Source organism: Colletotrichum truncatum (genome assembly GCF_014235925.2).
Source record: "Colletotrichum truncatum strain CMES1059 chromosome Unknown Contig_0008, whole genome shotgun sequence".
Classification (NCBI taxonomy): Eukaryota; Fungi; Ascomycota; class Sordariomycetes; order Glomerellales; family Glomerellaceae; genus Colletotrichum; species Colletotrichum truncatum.
This window is the reverse complement of record NW_027222405.1, coordinates 3,092,014-3,109,502: the sequence shown is the minus strand read 5'-3', so window position 1 is coordinate 3,109,502 and position 17,489 is coordinate 3,092,014. Positions and strand designations below refer to the sequence as shown.

Below are 17,489 nucleotides of genomic sequence, written 5' to 3'. Positions count from 1 at the left end.
CGCAGCAACACGAATGAGCTCATCCCGGCAGCGCGGGATGGAATGAAACACCATCTCTGGCTGTAGAACTGTCCACGTAATAATCCCACGGGCCTCGGTCGTTCGGCTCATTGTCACTACCCAGCAAATACCTCGCCTGGGGTCCGGGGCGAAGGGGGGGTTAGCGGGCCCTGGCTTCTAGCGGGGTGCTGCGCTAAAGTTTGGGGCACCGTGTTCCTCGCGGAAGGCAAACGATATCGGTGGGACGGGGGATAAGGCCCAGGTACATGTTGGTGTGAGGCGCATGCTAATGTTAATACCTGCTGCACTGGGTCAGCGGCTTTTATGAATGCACACAGTGCTCTTCCCTGTTTGAATAACCCTGGTTGTCTGTCCCATCCATATCCCCTACAACCTCTAACACGCATCGTCATTTTGTCATCGTGTGACCCCCAAGTACCTTAGGGATGATGGGTAATGATGGGAAGGGATGAGACGAACTCAATTCCTTGCGACATTATCATGTGAAATCCCCCATTTGGCAAAGGGTCTTAGTGAGACAACATGTTTTTTGAGAAACGCAGACACTACAGAACATCATCCAATTTCTCAGAGAGCAAATCCCACGTTACCCCAAACTACTCAGGCGCTTTGAAAAACCACACAAGGATTCAGCCAAATCAAGAGACTGCTTGTTAGACACAGGGCGCATCTTGTCATCTCCACCCCCACCAGCGGCCTCACCACAACCCCGAGATCTGGTCCACGCGGGGAAACGGGCCATTGGTCCTCGGTTCACCGCTGCTGCTTCGACCTGCACCGTTGACTCTGCAGTACCTGCAACAACTCTTCAACTGCTAGATTCGGTACGACTGTGAACTCAAAATCTCACCCTTTCTCCAATCCAGCCCAGTCAGGACCAAAAACCCCTGGTCAGGCAGGCCTGCCCTTTTTCCTGCACGTCGAGTGACAGTTGGCCCACACACTCCCTTATTTTGCCTTACATTAGCCAAGTCCCCCCCAACCGCCGCTCCGGGCGGACGGAGGTGGGAACAACCATTTGGCTGCGAGGCGGACGCGAGATGACGGTGACGAGCTTGGTTGCTTGACTTATGTCATACCCTTGAAGGATCTCGGGTCGACGGAATTTTTGGCCTTCGCATCGCTCTTGGTTGCAGCTATGGTGGAGTGCAAAATCTTGGCCTCAAGGGTATCTAGTTTTCCATTGCCGCGCAAAACAATATGTGTGTCTACTCATACAAGTCTTTGAATGCCGTCGCAATGCCTCCCGTGATATGAGTACCTCTGTGTAACTTTCCCCCGACTCCAACAACACGTGTACGAGAAAAAGAAGCAGAAACCCCAAAAATAGATCAAACCAACCCGTGCGGGTTCAAGAAGTTGGCCGCGCCTCATCGAAACTATGTCTCCGACTAACCATCGTCTTTTTTCCACGTTTGCGACACACTCTTTCAACCTTCCTCACCATATCATAAGAATAGAATAGGCGCAAGGGACGACCCTTAATCCCGCTTCGTGCGGTCGTCTTGTTCCTGTACCGGCTCGATAATCATTGGCACCAAGCTCCTTGGCGATGTGTTTTCCTAAAAGCTCCTCTTCAGCGGCGTCGTGGCCAGCCCCGTCGATCGTCCAACACCGCACCAGCAGCCGGCGTCTCCTTCTCGCTCAACCTGGACTACAATGTCCATCGAGTGCTTGAGGAGGTACTCGCGCACCCGATCGCGTACCTCATCCAGACTAGCCCCTCGGCCCGCCACAACGTGTACTATGCCCTGCAGCTTGTCGCCTGTGTCCTCGCTGCTGCGGTCGTCCATCCAAAACTTGGGCACTGAGTAGTTGACAACTCCTTTCTGTTGCAGAATACCGGCGAGGGTGTTGCGCAAGTTGTACTCGACATCATCAGGGATGTTGAGAAGCAAGTTGCGTGCCGAAGACTTGATAAGGGGTATCGCCGCCAGGAAAATAAGGATCGCGATAGCGCAAGATGCCAAGGGATCCCAGAACGTCCATCCAGTATAGTACGTGAGGATTGTCGAGAGCACCACTGACGCACTGCCCATGGTATCGGCAAGGACGTGCAAGAAAATGCCCTCCATGTTGTCATTGTGATGGGAGTGTGCGTGGCTGTGCTTCTTGCCGTGGGAGTGGTCATGTGCATGATCATGATCGTGCCCGCCGTGCGAATGCGAATGGCCATGGGAGTGGTCATGGCCGTGGTGATGGTGGCCGAAACCCCACAGACCCAGCAGGTTAATCACTCCGCCCAGAAAACTGACAATGAGCAACTCCTTGAGACGATGAAGTTGTTGGCCTTCCCATATCCGTTCGAACGCTTCTACGATAATCTCTACACTCAATAGCCTGTGTTGATTAGACATGATACGTCATGTTCCAGTTTGGAGTACCCACATCAGCAAAATGCCATTGGCGAAACCACTCAATGTCTCGATCTTCCCAAGACCAAAAGGAAATCGCTGGCTCTGGGGCCACTTGCTTGTAACCGCGGCGCAGAGACCGACGAAGAGGGCGAAACAATCGAAAAACATGTGGATCGTGTCGCTGAGCAAGCCCAGTGAGTCGGTAACGTAGCCGTAGAACGCTTGAACAGCCATGAAGCCAAAATTGAGCCTATGAAACGCAATGGTCAGCCAATAAAGACACTCGAGGAACACAGCTTGACTCACGTCATGAAGTAGAAGATTCTCCTTGAGTCCTTTTCCGCGACAATCGTATGCAGAAATGGAACTGCTGGTGTGTATTGGAGAATAATCCTGGTGAATAGGGAGGGTTTCGAGTGATCGTGTGCATGGCTGTGGGCATGGCCGTGGGCATGGCTGTGGCTGTGGTCGTGGCCGTGGCCGTGACAATGACTGTGACTGTGGTCATGGTCATGGCCATGATCACCGTGGATATGATCGTGGTCATGGTCATGTTCTCTTATCGATGTGCTGTCGAGAGGCTGGAAAGCCCCCGAGAAGGAACCACTTGTAGGCGTCAGGAGTTGGCGCCCGCTCGGGGTGACGTCTGTTTTCCAGCCGTCCATTGACGCGAGCGATCGGGGTGGCGCCCTTTCTCGAGAGTGTAAAGAATGGCTCGAGTTCGCTCGACTGTGTGGATGGCCATGGGCGTGGCCATTGTGACTATGGGAGTGATCGTGATCGTGTACGTGGCTGTTGCCGGCCGAGTCTTGGCTCTGGCTGTGGGTATGCAGCCCGCCGTTGGACATTGTCGACTTCAACGCATTGAGGGACGGCGGCGAGTGGGAGTGGGAGTGCATGTGATGATGGTGAGCGTGCGGAAGGGCGGAGGATGGCAAGGCGTAGGACGATGCCATGCTTGACGGTAGCGAGACGATGTTGGGTCGGTCTGGGGACGACGTCGGTGTCGGTATCGGCGGGGATCTAGGCGAGAAAAAGAGGTCTTTCTCCCTGGGCCCCCTCTGTCGTAATTTCTTTGGCTCGTTCTCGTTGGTCTCTCCACCGAAGATCCGTTGGTTCGGGACCCTTTTAAAAGATCCTCCTTATCGCGAGAAAGCCTGAGTCATGAGTCGGAGGAATATTTGCTCTCCTTGGATGAAGTTTTGAGAGAGGAACGGTGCTGTAAAGGGGATTGTTGCAATTGAGGTGTCGTGGGACCCTCCGATGCCGTAGAGCTGGGAGGAGCTGGAAGGGTAAAGGTAACGGCGCTGCGACAGTAGAATGACAGTCGTGTGCTCGTAGTGGCGCTGTTGAGCCTTATCCCAGCGGCAATTCAGGGGACTTGCACAGGCTAAAAAGGCCGGAATGGAGTCGCCCCGTTAGCTAATGACGTTGCGGTGCACACCAACGCTGCTACGCCCAGAAGTTCGATCGATGATGGCCGTACTGGCGCGTCGCACAGACAATGTTGAAAAACGCGAGGTTGAACGGTGTCTGTCACTGATGGCTTGTCAAAACAGAGAGGGGGATGGACGCAGAGAAATGGGCTGAAAAGCTCAGATCAAAGAATGAAAACAAGCAGCAGTGGGCACCTAACGTCAGAGGTGGAATGCAACACCGGCAGCGGAAGCGTGGTTTTTTTTTTGGCTGAACCACGGGACGTCGGGTGGTGCCTCCTTTCAGATGAATCTCTCTCTCCCCTCCCACTTTGTCCCAATAGGGAATCCGGCTGTCAACCCCTGCAGATTTCTCCGTGTGGGGAGGGAGCTAGGCGACACGTTCGTAGTCGCAGTGGACATGATTCGTTGGAGAGGCGTAGAATGCCCATCCAGAGAGACACTCTGAACTGGGTCTACGTGGGCGCGTTGGGAGCTGGCTGCATAAAGATGCCCATGCAGATAATGCGGCCCCGATCCCAGGCTGATAATATCTGATGGGCCTCCCGCGGAAATGGCGGTGTTTTTCAGTGGTTCTGCTAACAGTGGCCATCCAGTCTAATTGCGACATGTCTCTAAATGTCTGGGCATGCCATGCCTGTCGGAGGAGCAGTCAAGATGGAAATGCGCCGAGTTGGCAGCCGTCGCCGACAAATTTCTGACAACGCGGCTGGTCTGTGTCTGTTTGGCATGTGCAGCAGCCGGTTTCTCGTTGATTAGATGACGAAAACACAGAGGATGGTCAAATCTGGCTGATGCCCATGGAGCAAGAGTCCGATTTCCAAAGCTGCGGGTTTGCTGCAAGGCTAGAAAATGTACTCTGTGCGCAACGCAGGTACCTATCTACTTTCATATTGTACATTTGGTCCCCTGTGTGGTACGTACCTGCTTGCTTATCGGTACACGTGACCAATGGACTTGCGATATCACCAGCAGTAGCCCCCTGATTGGCGCCACAGTTGCAACTGCAAAAGGCCCATCCCAAGTTGGAAGGCGCGAACGAAGACGAGCTTCTTGGAAGAGGGGTCTAGCCCAGTCACGCACTTTTGCGCATTTGACCACCTTCGACAACAGGCCACCGTCTCATACGCAAGGCATTCAGAGATACGTACGTCTGTTCACTGACGTACAAAAGCTACTGCCCGTGTCCGACCTTTCCCATCGCCAACTTGGCCCCTCATGCGCTAAGACCACAGGACGGCAACGGGACAGCTTGCATAAGCGCTACCACCACGGCCAACGCCTGAGGGTTAAGGGTCAACGGCAATCTGTGATTCCACACAGCTCATCTTATCACACGACCTCAACTGGCACCGTTGTACTTATCTATCTAATCCGCATCGCCATCATGTCGGCGGCGCCTCTTGTTTTTGCCGTCCTGGCCGGTGTGTTGACCACCCTCGTTGCCGCCTCTGGTATCAACCTGATATTCAAGATACTGCCCTCGCGCTATCATGCGGCAGAGAATCCCAAGGATGACCACATCCAGATCCTAGTCTTGGGTGACATAGGCCGAAGCCCTCGCATGCAGTATCATGCACTAAGCGTCATGAAGCACGGAGGAAAAGTTGACCTCGTGGGCTACAAGGAAACAGCCCGTCATCCTGATCTCGTAGGCAATGACAGAGTCACTTTGTACCCTCTGCCAGCACTTCCAAGCGTTTTCAAATGGAACACGTTGCCCCTCTTGATCAACAAGCCTGCCAAAGTCGTCTGGCAGGCTTGGTCTATCTTCTACGTGCTGGCTTACACGGCGCCTCCAGCTCGATGGATCATTATTCAGGTACGTAAACTGCAATCTCTTACCCACATGTCTAACTCTTTACAGAATCCACCATCGATTCCAACATTGCATCTGGCTCTACTTATATCCCTACTGAGGGGCAGTCACCTGCTTATTGATTGGCACAACTATGGCTGGTCCATCATGGCTACCGGTCGCAGCAGGAAGAACCCCTTGGTATGGATGTACAAGAAGTACGAGACCTTTTTTGGAAGGATTGTGCCTACAGCCAACCTCACCGTCACTCAAGCCATGGCCCGCCAACTCCGCGAGAAGCCTTACAACAATAAGAAGCCTATTCATGTGTTGCATGACCGTCCTGCTGAAGTTTTCCAGCCCATTCAGTCGGCTGGTGCTCGCAAAGATTTCCTTTCTCGTCTTAAAGAAACCAAAGACTTTGCCGATGCTATTCTGGAGGGTACCACCCGCCTCATCGTCAGCAGTACCTCATGGACACCTGACGAAGACTTTGGCTTGCTGCTGGATGCATTGGTAGCATATGCGCACCCTGAGGAGGCCGTTACCGAGAATGGAGTTGGAAGGCCTCACATTCTAGCCATCATCACCGGCAAGGGCCCTCAAAAAGCCGAATATGAGGAAAAGATCAAGACTTTACGCCTAGAGGGCAAGCTGCCGGGTATTACGATTCTTACGACATGGCTATCGACACGGGAATATGCCACCCTTCTCGCCTGCGCGGACCTCGGTGTCTGCCTGCACATGTCCAGCTCTGGCGTGGATTTACCAATGAAAGTAGTAGACATGTTCGGTTCCGGTCTGCCAGTCGCCGCCTACTCGGCCTATGAGAGTTTCGGTGAGCTTGTCAAGGAGGGTGAAAATGGATGCGGCTTTGAGACTGCTACCGAGTTAGCCGAGGTTTTAATTCGACTGCTGAGTGAGAGTGGTAGGGAGGAGTTGAAGAATTTGAAGGCTGGTGCTGTGAAGGAAGGCAGCCTTAGATGGGACGAGGAGTGGGATCGCGTCGTTGGCCGGGTTGTTGGAGTTATTGACATCTGATACCCATGCAGTAGCTCAGACGAGCCGCACAATCGTAAAATTAAGTTCCTAAAACATGAAAACTATACAAAGTAATTAATTCTCAGGAACAAAATTGTTGAACAAATGCTATATAACTTCTCGGCTGCAAGACAAGGTTGCCATGGGGTTTGTTGGATTGGGAAAAAAGAAAGTACGACAAAAGATTGATTTCGCCCGGACTTGAACCGGAGACCTTCAGTGTGTTAGACTGACGTGATAACCAACTACACCACGAAACCATGTAACATCTTGTCAGATGCTGTGGTGTTGATGTGGAGCGGCAGAATTCGGCTCATAACCTAACGGCAATTTGTGGGGCTTCAGTTACGGCCCCCACAGCTACGCTGGAGACTCCATAACAGCCGTCAACTTTCAATGTAGCAAGAACAAAGTAAGTACTTGCCTTCATGATAAGGCTGTTTTAGAATTTCGCTTAACGCAGCAGGTGGGATTTGAGCCTAATTGTCTAGTGTGCAACGCTGGGTGTCTACATGATATCATTTTCCAATCCAAAAACACCTAGACTAGACTAATTGCTTTACTAACCTTGCTTCTGACCTACAACTAAACATGTTAACACCGCAAGGTCAGACTTAGCACTAGCAGTCAACAACGCGACCTTACCAACACCGTTCTTGCCAGCGGGTTTTCTAATTACATAATCATGCTCTTCGAGTCATCAACCGCTAGACACAATGTGAATATCGCGGCACTTGAACTTCATTGCAGCCGTGAATCTTGGAAATGCAAGTCGAGTAACCTCTTCCTAAGAGAGAGAAAGTTATCGCAGCGGATTCTTTTTTTTCATCGACATAGTTATTGGGCAAACCGATGTGAGCCCATTTTTGCCCACAGTGCGACTCAAAACTGTGTTGAGAAGTACCCGTACTTGGCCTCGCACAAGTCGCGTTGCAGACTGAATCTTATGTCCGTCAGAAGGAGTACCGACAAAACTGCACTGCCGAGATGGGCTGCAGCAACGGCTTAGACTGCTGTGCCTCAATTGTAGTATCAACAATAACAATGCTCCAGGCAGCAATGGTCCATGGCAAGGGTCAGCTTCGGAAATTGGTACCAACACCAGCAGTTCAGACTTGCGACCAAAAGCGCTTTCGCTGTTGAACAGCCACTGATTTCTTTGGCGTTTCCGGATAGGATCCGATTCGCTGCGTCAGACAATTAATTGCATTTGGCTCTTATTCCTTCTTTCCGCGTTCACTTCCTCAACAATGTGTCGCACTACGCCGTGATTTGCCAATGTGGTCCCTACTCGAGGCGGATTACGGCATGTAAGGGAGGAAGGGGGCTTACCATCTCCTTCCAATCCAGGGGTAGTGACTACTGGAGCTGCCATGAGGTTGATGAAGATCCTGGTTCTTGAATGGAAACCACCCACTGCAATCGGCTAATTGGTTCAACATGTATGCCGGGCTGTGAAGTATAAATGTCCTCGCAACCTGCGTCTCAGCCGTCGAGAAAACATATTGACTTTATTTGCAACAAAAACCCAGACTTCTTACCTGTCCATCTGTGGACCATCTCTGAAAATGAGCCACGAACACTTTCAAGAGCGCCTTGACCTTGTCAAGGCTATCATTGTCGGTTTTGATCTGGAGGTGAGAGCTTGGCCACGTTATCATAAAATAAACTTGCTAATACTTTTTCGAAGCCAACGGACATTCTGCCTGTCGACTATGACGAGAATTCCCCATTCCAGTACAACAACTTTATTTACAAAATCACACTTGCAAACTCGGCTACGGCGAGAAACTTCGCCAATGGTGGACCATACACCATCCCTCCGCCAGCGGGAGGCGTCTCGACTTTTATTATGCGCTTATCCAACCCCAAGGCGGAGGGTATCGTGCAAGACAACCGCATCGAGAATGAAGTCGCAGCAATCCATCTCGCCCGTCAGGGCCTTCTAGCTTTCAGACCAGAGGTTGCATTTCTCATCCCAGCCGTCTATGCTTGGCGGTCACATAAGAGCGCAAAAGGTGGTTTCGGCTGGACATTGATGGAGTTCAAGGAGGGCATCCCACTTGACAGAAAGTTCCGGGACTTGCCTGACGAAGACAAGAAAAATATACTCGAGCAGATTGCGGATGTATTCTCAGGGATTCAGCGGGCTCCCCTGCCCGATAGCATCCAGTCTCACGGAGGGTTGACTATCGATGATGCTGGAAAGATAGTAGGCGGAGAGATGACAACGCTCAAAGGAGGTCCCTGGGCTTCATATCTCGACTTCTGGAAATCGAAGTTGGCTTACCAGCTAGAGGATTCTGGAGAAAGCCCTGTACTAGAGGGTTGGAAGCCCAATGGTGTAGAGGAACGCATCAGCCGTTTCATCTCTTCCGGGCTCGATCAATACTTTGCCAGTACCGGCCTAGACACAGCCAAGCGTGTACTTATACACGGGGACTTAAGTAAGTCGTAACTCCATTTCTAGCCTTTTGTAACGCAAGATCTGATTCCATCGACAGCCACGAACAATATTCAATACCAACCTGAAACGAACAAGTTGACGGGAATTCTCGATTTCGACTTTGCCTACGTCTCTCACCCGTGCCATGAGTTCTTTGCCTCACTTGGGGACATTGGAGGAAACACTGGCGGCGGTACCGGAAGAGACCCGGACCTCAGCGGAGGTCGCTTGGGGAAGGCTATGATTACTGGCAACTTTGACATTCCTGACTTGCCGGAGGAGGCAACTGGACAACTTAGGACAGCCAAGGCGTGGGATGACGCTTTAGCTGCCAGGGGCACCATGAGACCAAGCGATATTCCCCAAATGCCTGCGCTTGATCAACTCAGAAAGCTTGAGGGGCTACTATGCCCTTTTGCTTTGTTGCACCCAATGGTGTTGAGGGGGCAAACGCCAGAGCAGATCACAGAAATGCGGAAGGCTGCGGAGAAGGACTTGACTGACTGCCTTGAATCCTTTGGATACTGAGTTGGTCAAGTCAGGGCCGCTCATAGAATGTACTTAACCCAGGAAGTTGATAAGAACGTTAAACCGGAAACAAAGAGAACAATTGAGGTAACCCAAGTAAGTATCCTCAAGATGGGGCATGTGTTGATTTTGGTTAGATCGTGGATCCCAGTTAAATGGAGGTGGCAACGGAACCCCACAACGACGATCCAAAGAGGGCTAAACCCACACAGAACATAGTGCAAATTTTCCTTAGATTTGACAACAGCCAGTAATGGCTCAATCATCCCGACAGGTCTATTAGTCTAGTTGGTTAGGACGTCGGATTCTGATTAACACCAGAACTTTCCGTAAGCCCAGGTTCGAATCCTGGATGGACCTAATATTTTGCTTTTTGAGTGCGTGAGGTCTCAAAAAATCGAGAACGTCTCTCTCTATTCTTTTGCAAGGTCCCAAAACCGAAAAATATGCTTCAACATATCGCGGCTGAGATGTCTGGCTACTGCATGTTCGCAGTAGTTTCATCTATAGCCGTAGTTGAGCGTAATGAGTCTCCAAGTAAAGTTAAGGGTCGGTATAAGAGTGATTCAAACCAGATCTGTCTGAAATAGTAATGGGTCTTTTAACAATGGGAAGGAAATGAGGGGAAGTTTGAAAAATTGTAGCCCAAAAGTTGATGGTGCTTAGTATATAAAGGTGTATAATTTACTTGAACATTCAACGATATCGACAATGGAAGTTCAAGACGTGAAGTCAGCCGAAATGCTGAGGTTAGATACTTATTTCCGTCCATGTAAAGGTGTCTCGCCTCAGTCAGATGCTCAGAATGACGGTACATTCCCGGCAGTGCTCTAGTGTATCTTTGGTGTTCCGGCTCAACTTGGTACACTGCTCTGTTCACAATAAGACTGACAACAGTGCGATGTCAACATTTGCCTCGCAGAAAGATGCTAGTATCATCCAGGTAAGGCTTGACAGCTAAGCTAGATGTTGCCGGACACGTGCAATATAGGCTGAGACACATGTTTGCGACTAGCAACCTAACCATTCAGCCGGTGACGCTGCCTTTTCCCCCACAGCTGTCACTTTCACTACACGATGGGGAATTGGCCAAGCTAAATTACCATTCTGCATAACCTGGTGTTTTAGTAGACTTAGATCCGGTGTGAAACAGAAGTTGGGAAGTTCTGCGAGGTTTCTCTGGCTGAAGGGAATGCTGTGGTAATTGGCGCTACTTGCAAATTTCCCGTGCATTCCTGCCGTTCTTTTGGAAATCGCAGAGCTCATAGCTCAGGGGCAGCCTGGATATAAAACCTATGCCAAATCTTTGAGTAAACAGGGAGAAATCTTTTTCGATGGTCTTCAACGGGGACAACAGAGAATACAATCGTTTATGACCTAGCCCAAGACACGCTCGTTAATTAGGTATTCTGAGCTTCGTTCTAAGTTGCCTAATGATCATAAACAGCACAACGTTTTGATATAATCAAGCCTCGTTAACAACAAGATGGCTCCCGTTACCAATTCTACGGGACTCGACACAGGCGGTCTTGCCTGCACAACCCCAGCATGCCTCGGACTCGCCGCAGACATTTTCTTCAATCTTGCTGCCAACTATACAGAAATCGATCCCTGTACAGACTTTGACAAGCGTAAGACTGCTGACTGCTTGCCCCTCTATCACCGTCCCTGGAGTTGCGTCTCCATGTTCATGTTGTCCTCCACTTCCAGAAGAATGGTTTATTTCTTCGCAGACTAACGTTGCTTCATAAAGTCGCATGTGATGGCTTTAGAAGGAAAAGTGTGCCATCCGCCGGCTCGGGCCAAGCATCCACGTTCAACTCTGATTCGGTTCAAGCCTTGTTAAAGAATATCCTTGAGAACCCTTACCCCTCGGGACCGGCAACCGGGTTCATCTCTGAATCTTTGTCTGCAGATCAGGTTGCTGTCGACCGAGATAACTTCAAGCTCACAACCGATGCATACAATGCATGCTTGAACTACACCGCCGTCGAGGCCGCAGGGCTGGCTCCTCTCATCGCTGTTCTTGACCTCATCGAGGAGGCTTTTCCGAAAAAGAAGCCTGAGGACCTGATCACCAAGGACGATAACTTGGGCAAAGTGCTCCTTCTTTTTACCCAGCACTCTATCCCCACATTCGAACTAATTCAACCTTCCTGGGATGAAGCCAACTCTGTTAGTATTTTCCCGGTTCTACTCATAACGATCGATACTTTCTAGCCCAAGTTTATCAGCTTGCATTGTGCCAAAAGAAAAAAAAAGAAGAAGCTCATAACTTATAGAACAGGACAATCATTAGAGTCTTGCCCGCCGGCGGATCGCCACTCACTCCCGATACTCCTGATGAGACAGTCGACAAGTATCTAGCTATCCAGGCATCAGTGCTTCGAGCGGTTCACCCAGCAAACCTCACCGAGGAAGCAGCGGCGAAGCTTGCATCGGGTGTCACCAAGTTTGAAATAGATGCTGCTAACTTGGGAGAATTTGACGACAGCAAGGATGGCAAATATGTGTGTGGCAGAAGCCGATTCCTCCGTCATCATCATGATGAAATCCTCATACTAACGGCTCCTAGCAACCATACAAAACGTTCACGTTGGAGCAAGTGACAAGCGTCGCTCCGGAACTCGGACATGATTTCGTCATCAAGAGCATGGCACCGCCTGGCTACACTCCCACCGACCTCGTCTTCTCGCCTGGCTATTTCGGCAATCTGTCTGTACTGCTGTCCAACACTACAGCAGACACACTAAAGGGGTTTTTCATCTGGAAGGCGGTTCGCACGTTAGCCGGGTACGTCGAGGCCGAGGTCATGGAGCCGCTGGTTGACATAAGGGGTACACTACTAGGTTTGGACCCCAATTTAGTTGGCCGTGCCCCTCGTTGGAAACGATGTGTCTCCCACGTCGAGGAAGGAGCCTCATGGATTGAACTATCCAACGGGCTCGGCTGGATTCTCGGCCGCTTCTTCGTCGACAAAGCCTACTCAAAGGCGGCCCGAGAGCTTACCACGAACCTCATGAGCAATATCCAGACGGAGTTCATAACACGCCTTGCCGATAGAGAATGGTTATCCGCCGGGGTTAAAAAGATTGCCGAGGAGAAAGTCCGCGCCATCACGAAGAAGATTGGCTACCCCGACGTCGGGCCCAACACGGTAGACCCGAAAGACATCGCGAAGCACTATAGTGATTTCAAGGTCAGCGACTCCTACTTCAACAACACGGTCAGCGCTGCTCTTTGGTTCACCGGCAAGCTGTGGTCTCAGCTGGGGACGCCTACAGATAAGGGCATTTGGCTGTTCAGCCCGTCGGTGGTCAACGCCTTCTACTTTCCAGAATTCAACGACATCTTCATCCAAGCGGGAATCCAACAGCAGCCCCTGTACGACGTCGACTACCCCTCGTACATCAACTACGGCGGCATGGGCGCCGTTCTCGGCCATGAGCTGACCCATGGGTTCGACGACCAGGGTCACAACTACGGGCCCGACGGCTCCTTTACCAACTGGTTCGACGAGAGCAGTGAGAAGGCCTTCCAGGAGCGCGCCCAGTGCTTCGCCAAGCAGTACGACGAGTTTGCCGTCACGGCCCCCAACGGCACTCTCGTGCACGTCGAAGGCAACTTCACACTCGGTGAAAACATTGCTGACTCGGGCGGCCTCACCACCTCGTACGCGGCTTGGAAGCGCCAGCAGGCAAGTGGCACAACCCAGGACTACAACCTCCCGGGCCTCGGTAACTTTACCCACGACCAGCTCTTCTTCATCAAGTATGCCCAGTCTTGGTGCGACGTCTCCAGCGCCAGGGGATTCGACGTTTGGCTCATCAAGAACGATCCGCACTCGCCCGGCTTCGCGCGCATCAAGGGCCCCTTGGATAATTCGAAGGAGTTCAAAACCGCTTTCAACTGCCCCGTCAAAGAACCCAGGTGTGAGCTTTGGTAGAAAAACGTGAAAGCAAGCCCACGGAGGTATTTTTCCTCTGGAAAACGGTAGCCCAGCGTTGCTTCACATATTGTTGATTACAAGCGGATTAATAGTCTTCTGGGATTGAAGACGACATGAACTCATCTCCATCTGTATGGCATTAGATCCTATGACTACGCGTTTGTTTCTTAATGAAAGCGGTTGTGGTTACACTGGTTTACTCTACTCGTGAGAAATGATGACCTTCCACACCCAGAACCCTAGCAAGCTCCTCAATCCCGGTATGATCGCGACAACTCTTCATCCGATGACACCACATCACGCCCTTCTTCTCCTCGTCCTCAAACACAAACTCACCGCCACGGCGACAACGGATGTGGGAACGCGGTGGGACAAAGGGACCACGGACGCGAGAATACTAGATGGCAAAAGCGTATACGTCTGACATGGCTTCGTCTCATCAGTTTTTTTGCTCAATAAACACAAATCTAGAACAGTTGGAAAACTACCCCCGCAGTGAAAGTGTCGTATAAAGACGCCGAAAACTCTGGAAGGGGACTCAAGCCGCTGTACAGACTCTTGAAAGTATGAGGCTTGACTTCCTTGTCAAGGACCTGTAACTCACTCCCCGGCGTCGACGAGCATCTGGGACAACGGGCAGATCGCCCGTCACCGCGACGTGCCCGCCGGCGACCCCCGGTTCTATCTAGCAGGTATCTTGCTCAGATTGTACCTTGGCATTTTCTCAACTCTGGGAGACAAAGATCTAATAAAGTGTAGAGATGCCTTGTGAATTCGAACTAGCGCGAGACTATCTGCAAATCACGCATATTCAGGGGCCATATTGTTCTACTATCCATTTCGGAAAGACTGGGGAGATGCGACGTTGTAGTCATCACCAAACTCAGACGAACGCGGAAAATTCGTATGGCCATGCAGACTGCCTTGCTGTACTAGGTGTTCCAACCAAACTCACCTCTAATCCAAACTCGTGGGCGGCGGCAGACCATGCAGCCGGCACACACATAACCGGTGTCAGATAGCCATAAATGTCATTTGATCTCTTCTTCATTGCCTGATAGGAATTGACTTTCTTTTCAGGCGGGCGAATACGCCACAGTCACTTCTGAACCACGTATACATGGCGGATGCCTTCATCGCCATGTCTGCTCTTCACTAGTCGCCCATCTCGCACAGTACAACCAATATACCCAAAAGGCGGATTCAAATGTACAGTTCCTCCAAATAACCCGCTCAAGGCCTGTATATACAAAAGGAAATTCATGTTTCCTTTGAGAGAAGACAAGACATTACGATCAATAAGAAAAATATACACGCTCAGAACAAATGTTTTGTTGTTGCAAAAAGAAAGCAAGGGGAATCAAGTCGTAACGAGAGTTGGCTCTTTAGCCGGCGACGCCCGAGGCGGGGTACCCTATCGAAACATGTTAGTGATATTTCATGGATGGGTGCGAGAAAATGGTACTTACACCACGAGCACACAGCGATAATGGCATACAAGCAGATGAGCTGCAGCCCCTCGAGCCAATGGCTCTTCCCGTCGCCAATCAAATAATTCACCAGCAGGACTGCAACAAACAACACGGCAACCTGGAACAAGTCGAAACTGAGGGTCATGGCGTCGTTGCCCATGCCCCAGCCGATGATAACCAACAACGGGATGAGGAAGAGAGCGACCTGCATACTAGAGCCGACAGCGACGCCGATGGCAAGGTCCATCTTATCCTTGATAGCGACAGTAACGGCCGTCGCGTGCTCGGCGGCGTTTCCAACAATGGGTAGCAGGATAAGACCGACGAACTCCTCGCTGATGCCGGAAGTCTTGGTGACATAATCGATGGAGCTAACCATGGCTTCGGCGCAGAAAGCGATTAAAACAGTGGAGATGGTGAGAGTGCCGACGGCAACGAAGAAATGTAGCTGGGGATCCTCCTCTTCATCGTCATCTTCAGCAGGACGCTGCATCATAATCCTGCTCAGCTCCTCCCGCTCGTTCTCGCCTCTGACGCCCGTTTGTGCCATGCGCGCACCAGTGCCGGCGAGGCCACGAGCAAGCGCGCCCTCCTTCAGCCCACCACGGCTCCACGGTTTGGCGGCGACCTTTTGCGACTCCTCGTTAAAGACAGCCTGGTGAGTCTTGAGCTGGAAGAAGAGGTAGGAAGCATAAATGATGAGGAGAATGACGGCGGTTCCGCGGGAGAGGGCAGCGACGTGAACGTTGTTGTCCGTGCCATCGTTCTTGTCGAAGACGGTCGGGACAATGACGGAAGCAACGGCCAGGGCGAGGAGAGAGGCAGCAGTCTGGGCGACGGTGGTGTTGAAGTACTGTTCAGGCCGACGAAGGCCGCCGAAGAAAAAGCAGAAGCCCATGACGAGGAGCAGGTTGGAAAGGATAGAGCCAATGAGAGAGGTTTGGACAATGAGTACCTTGCCTTCAGCGAGAGCGATAATGGCGACAATGAGTTCGACAGCGTTTCTGTACGTGTTAGTTGGGATGTACGGAGGTGCAAAAACAAACTGACTTACCCGAAAGTCGCATTGAGAAGACCTCCCAATGATTCACCGGTCCTCAGTGCAATTTCCTCTGTTGCGAAACCTAGCATTGCTGCTAACGGGATAATGGCGATAAAGTTGACAACGAAGACGGCAATCTTGTTGACCGAGCCGACGTATGAGATGGCGATACCGGCTGGGGCGGCCAATATCAAAATGTTGATCCACGAGTTGAGAAGCGTTCGTTGCAGTTGGTTGGCAACGGTAAAGGGCGCCTTGGGCTGCACATGCTTGATCAAACCCGACTTTTGCTTTTTGGGCTTTTCCCTTTCCTCCTCGGGTGGCGTCCTGTCTTCCGTCGAGTTGTCGGTCTTGCGATTCCTCAGGGCTGCGCCGCCCTCCTGCTCCTTGTTTTCGAACATGGTCTCACCGCTACCGCTGCCTGTCCCTGACCTCGTCTCCTTGCTCATGCTGCGTACTGTATCCGAATCCCTGGGCGCAGGCTCGCTCTGTACATGGTGAATGGGCTCTTCGGTCTCCTCCTCCTCTGGCGTGGTGCCGGGTACCACTCGCTGGGCTTCAAGGTTGGCGCCATCCCAGGTGGAGCGCTTGCGGGGGCGGGTATCCCAAGAAACATGGCGAAAAGGATTCCATGTCTGCTCCTGACTCCGGCGGCTTAGGCCGTGAGCTTTGCGTTTGATATCGAAATGGTTAACTGAACCAATAAGGTTGGGCATGGTTAGTGAGGGCGAACGAAACGCAGGCTGAACGACGAAGGCGGGAGAAGACGAGGATGAGTGAGAGTGAAGAGAGTAAAGTAAAGTAGTTCGTTAAGTAAGACAGGGTGATGACGTGAAACTGGTGGTGTGGAGTGCAGGGTGGACAAATATGGAGAGGATGGAGGCAACGGGGGGGGTGGACGAAGATTGCTCGAATCCGCCCTTGAAAATCGGTAAATGATTGGGGGCAGGTGGGTAGGCTAAAAGCTCTAGAGCGGTAGTCTAACGAGATAGCTTCCCACCATACAAAAAAGGAGTGGGAATGAAAATGCCAAGAGTGGAAAACAACAAATTGTATCGTGTTATTGGGCAATGGGTTCGTGGTAAGAATGTTTTGAGACTCTTGTTCTCTTCTCCCGCGGCTAAATGCAACAGTGACGGGGGTAGAGGGGGATGGGCAGGTAATAAGCTGATGCAGATTGGATTTCTTCACTTACAGGTGCTCATGCTGACGACAGGTGGTGTGTTTTGTTTGCCTGCCGAGTACCTACTGCTATGCTTGTCGGGTGTTGGTTGTGGCAAAGATCAGATCGCTTCGGATCAGCGCCTGAATGATGAGACGAAACGCGAACCGAGCTGTACTCGGGGTATTGTAGGTTGCCTTCTTTCCGAAAAGTTTGTAACCTTGTGGCCAAACTGTC

General features: G+C 51.3%; 5 protein-coding genes across 5 annotated transcripts; 3 read left to right on the top strand and 2 right to left on the bottom strand.

The window, feature by feature from the left end:
• Positions 1 to 1,583: 1,583 nt before the first annotated feature.
• On the bottom strand, positions 1,584 to 3,334 carry CTRU02_212321 (cation efflux protein/zinc transporter; the record flags this gene model as incomplete). Its single annotated transcript, XM_036727039.1, has 3 exons — positions 1,584 to 2,361; positions 2,410 to 2,628; positions 2,685 to 3,334. 3 exons carry the CDS (start codon positions 3,332 to 3,334, stop codon positions 1,584 to 1,586), a joined length of 1,647 nt encoding a protein of 548 aa, XP_036581283.1.
• Positions 3,335 to 5,201: 1,867 nt separating this feature from the next.
• Positions 5,202 to 6,653, top strand: CTRU02_212320 (glycosyl transferase group 1; the record flags this gene model as incomplete). Its single annotated transcript, XM_036727040.1, has 2 exons — positions 5,202 to 5,636; positions 5,682 to 6,653. 2 exons carry the CDS (start codon positions 5,202 to 5,204, stop codon positions 6,651 to 6,653), a joined length of 1,407 nt encoding a protein of 468 aa, XP_036581284.1.
• Positions 6,654 to 8,221: 1,568 nt separating this feature from the next.
• Positions 8,222 to 9,627, top strand: CTRU02_212319 (phosphotransferase enzyme family protein; the record flags this gene model as incomplete). Its single annotated transcript, XM_036727041.1, has 3 exons — positions 8,222 to 8,290; positions 8,344 to 9,100; positions 9,158 to 9,627. 3 exons carry the CDS (start codon positions 8,222 to 8,224, stop codon positions 9,625 to 9,627), a joined length of 1,296 nt encoding a protein of 431 aa, XP_036581285.1.
• A 1,486-nt stretch (positions 9,628 to 11,113) lies between these two features.
• CTRU02_212318 (peptidase family M13 (endothelin-converting enzyme 1)) lies at positions 11,114 to 13,573 on the top strand (the record flags this gene model as incomplete). The annotated part of the gene is made up of 4 exons (XM_036727042.1): positions 11,114 to 11,258; positions 11,381 to 11,820; positions 11,910 to 12,137; positions 12,203 to 13,573. The coding sequence occupies 4 exons, from the start codon at positions 11,114 to 11,116 to the stop codon at positions 13,571 to 13,573; spliced, it is 2,184 nt and encodes a 727-aa protein (XP_036581286.1).
• Positions 13,574 to 14,961: 1,388 nt separating this feature from the next.
• Positions 14,962 to 16,806, bottom strand: CTRU02_212317 (Ca2+:H+ antiporter; the record flags this gene model as incomplete). The annotated part of the gene is made up of 3 exons (XM_036727043.1): positions 14,962 to 14,990; positions 15,046 to 16,052; positions 16,103 to 16,806. The coding sequence occupies 3 exons, from the start codon at positions 16,804 to 16,806 to the stop codon at positions 14,962 to 14,964; spliced, it is 1,740 nt and encodes a 579-aa protein (XP_036581287.1).
• Positions 16,807 to 17,489: the final 683 nt, after the last annotated feature.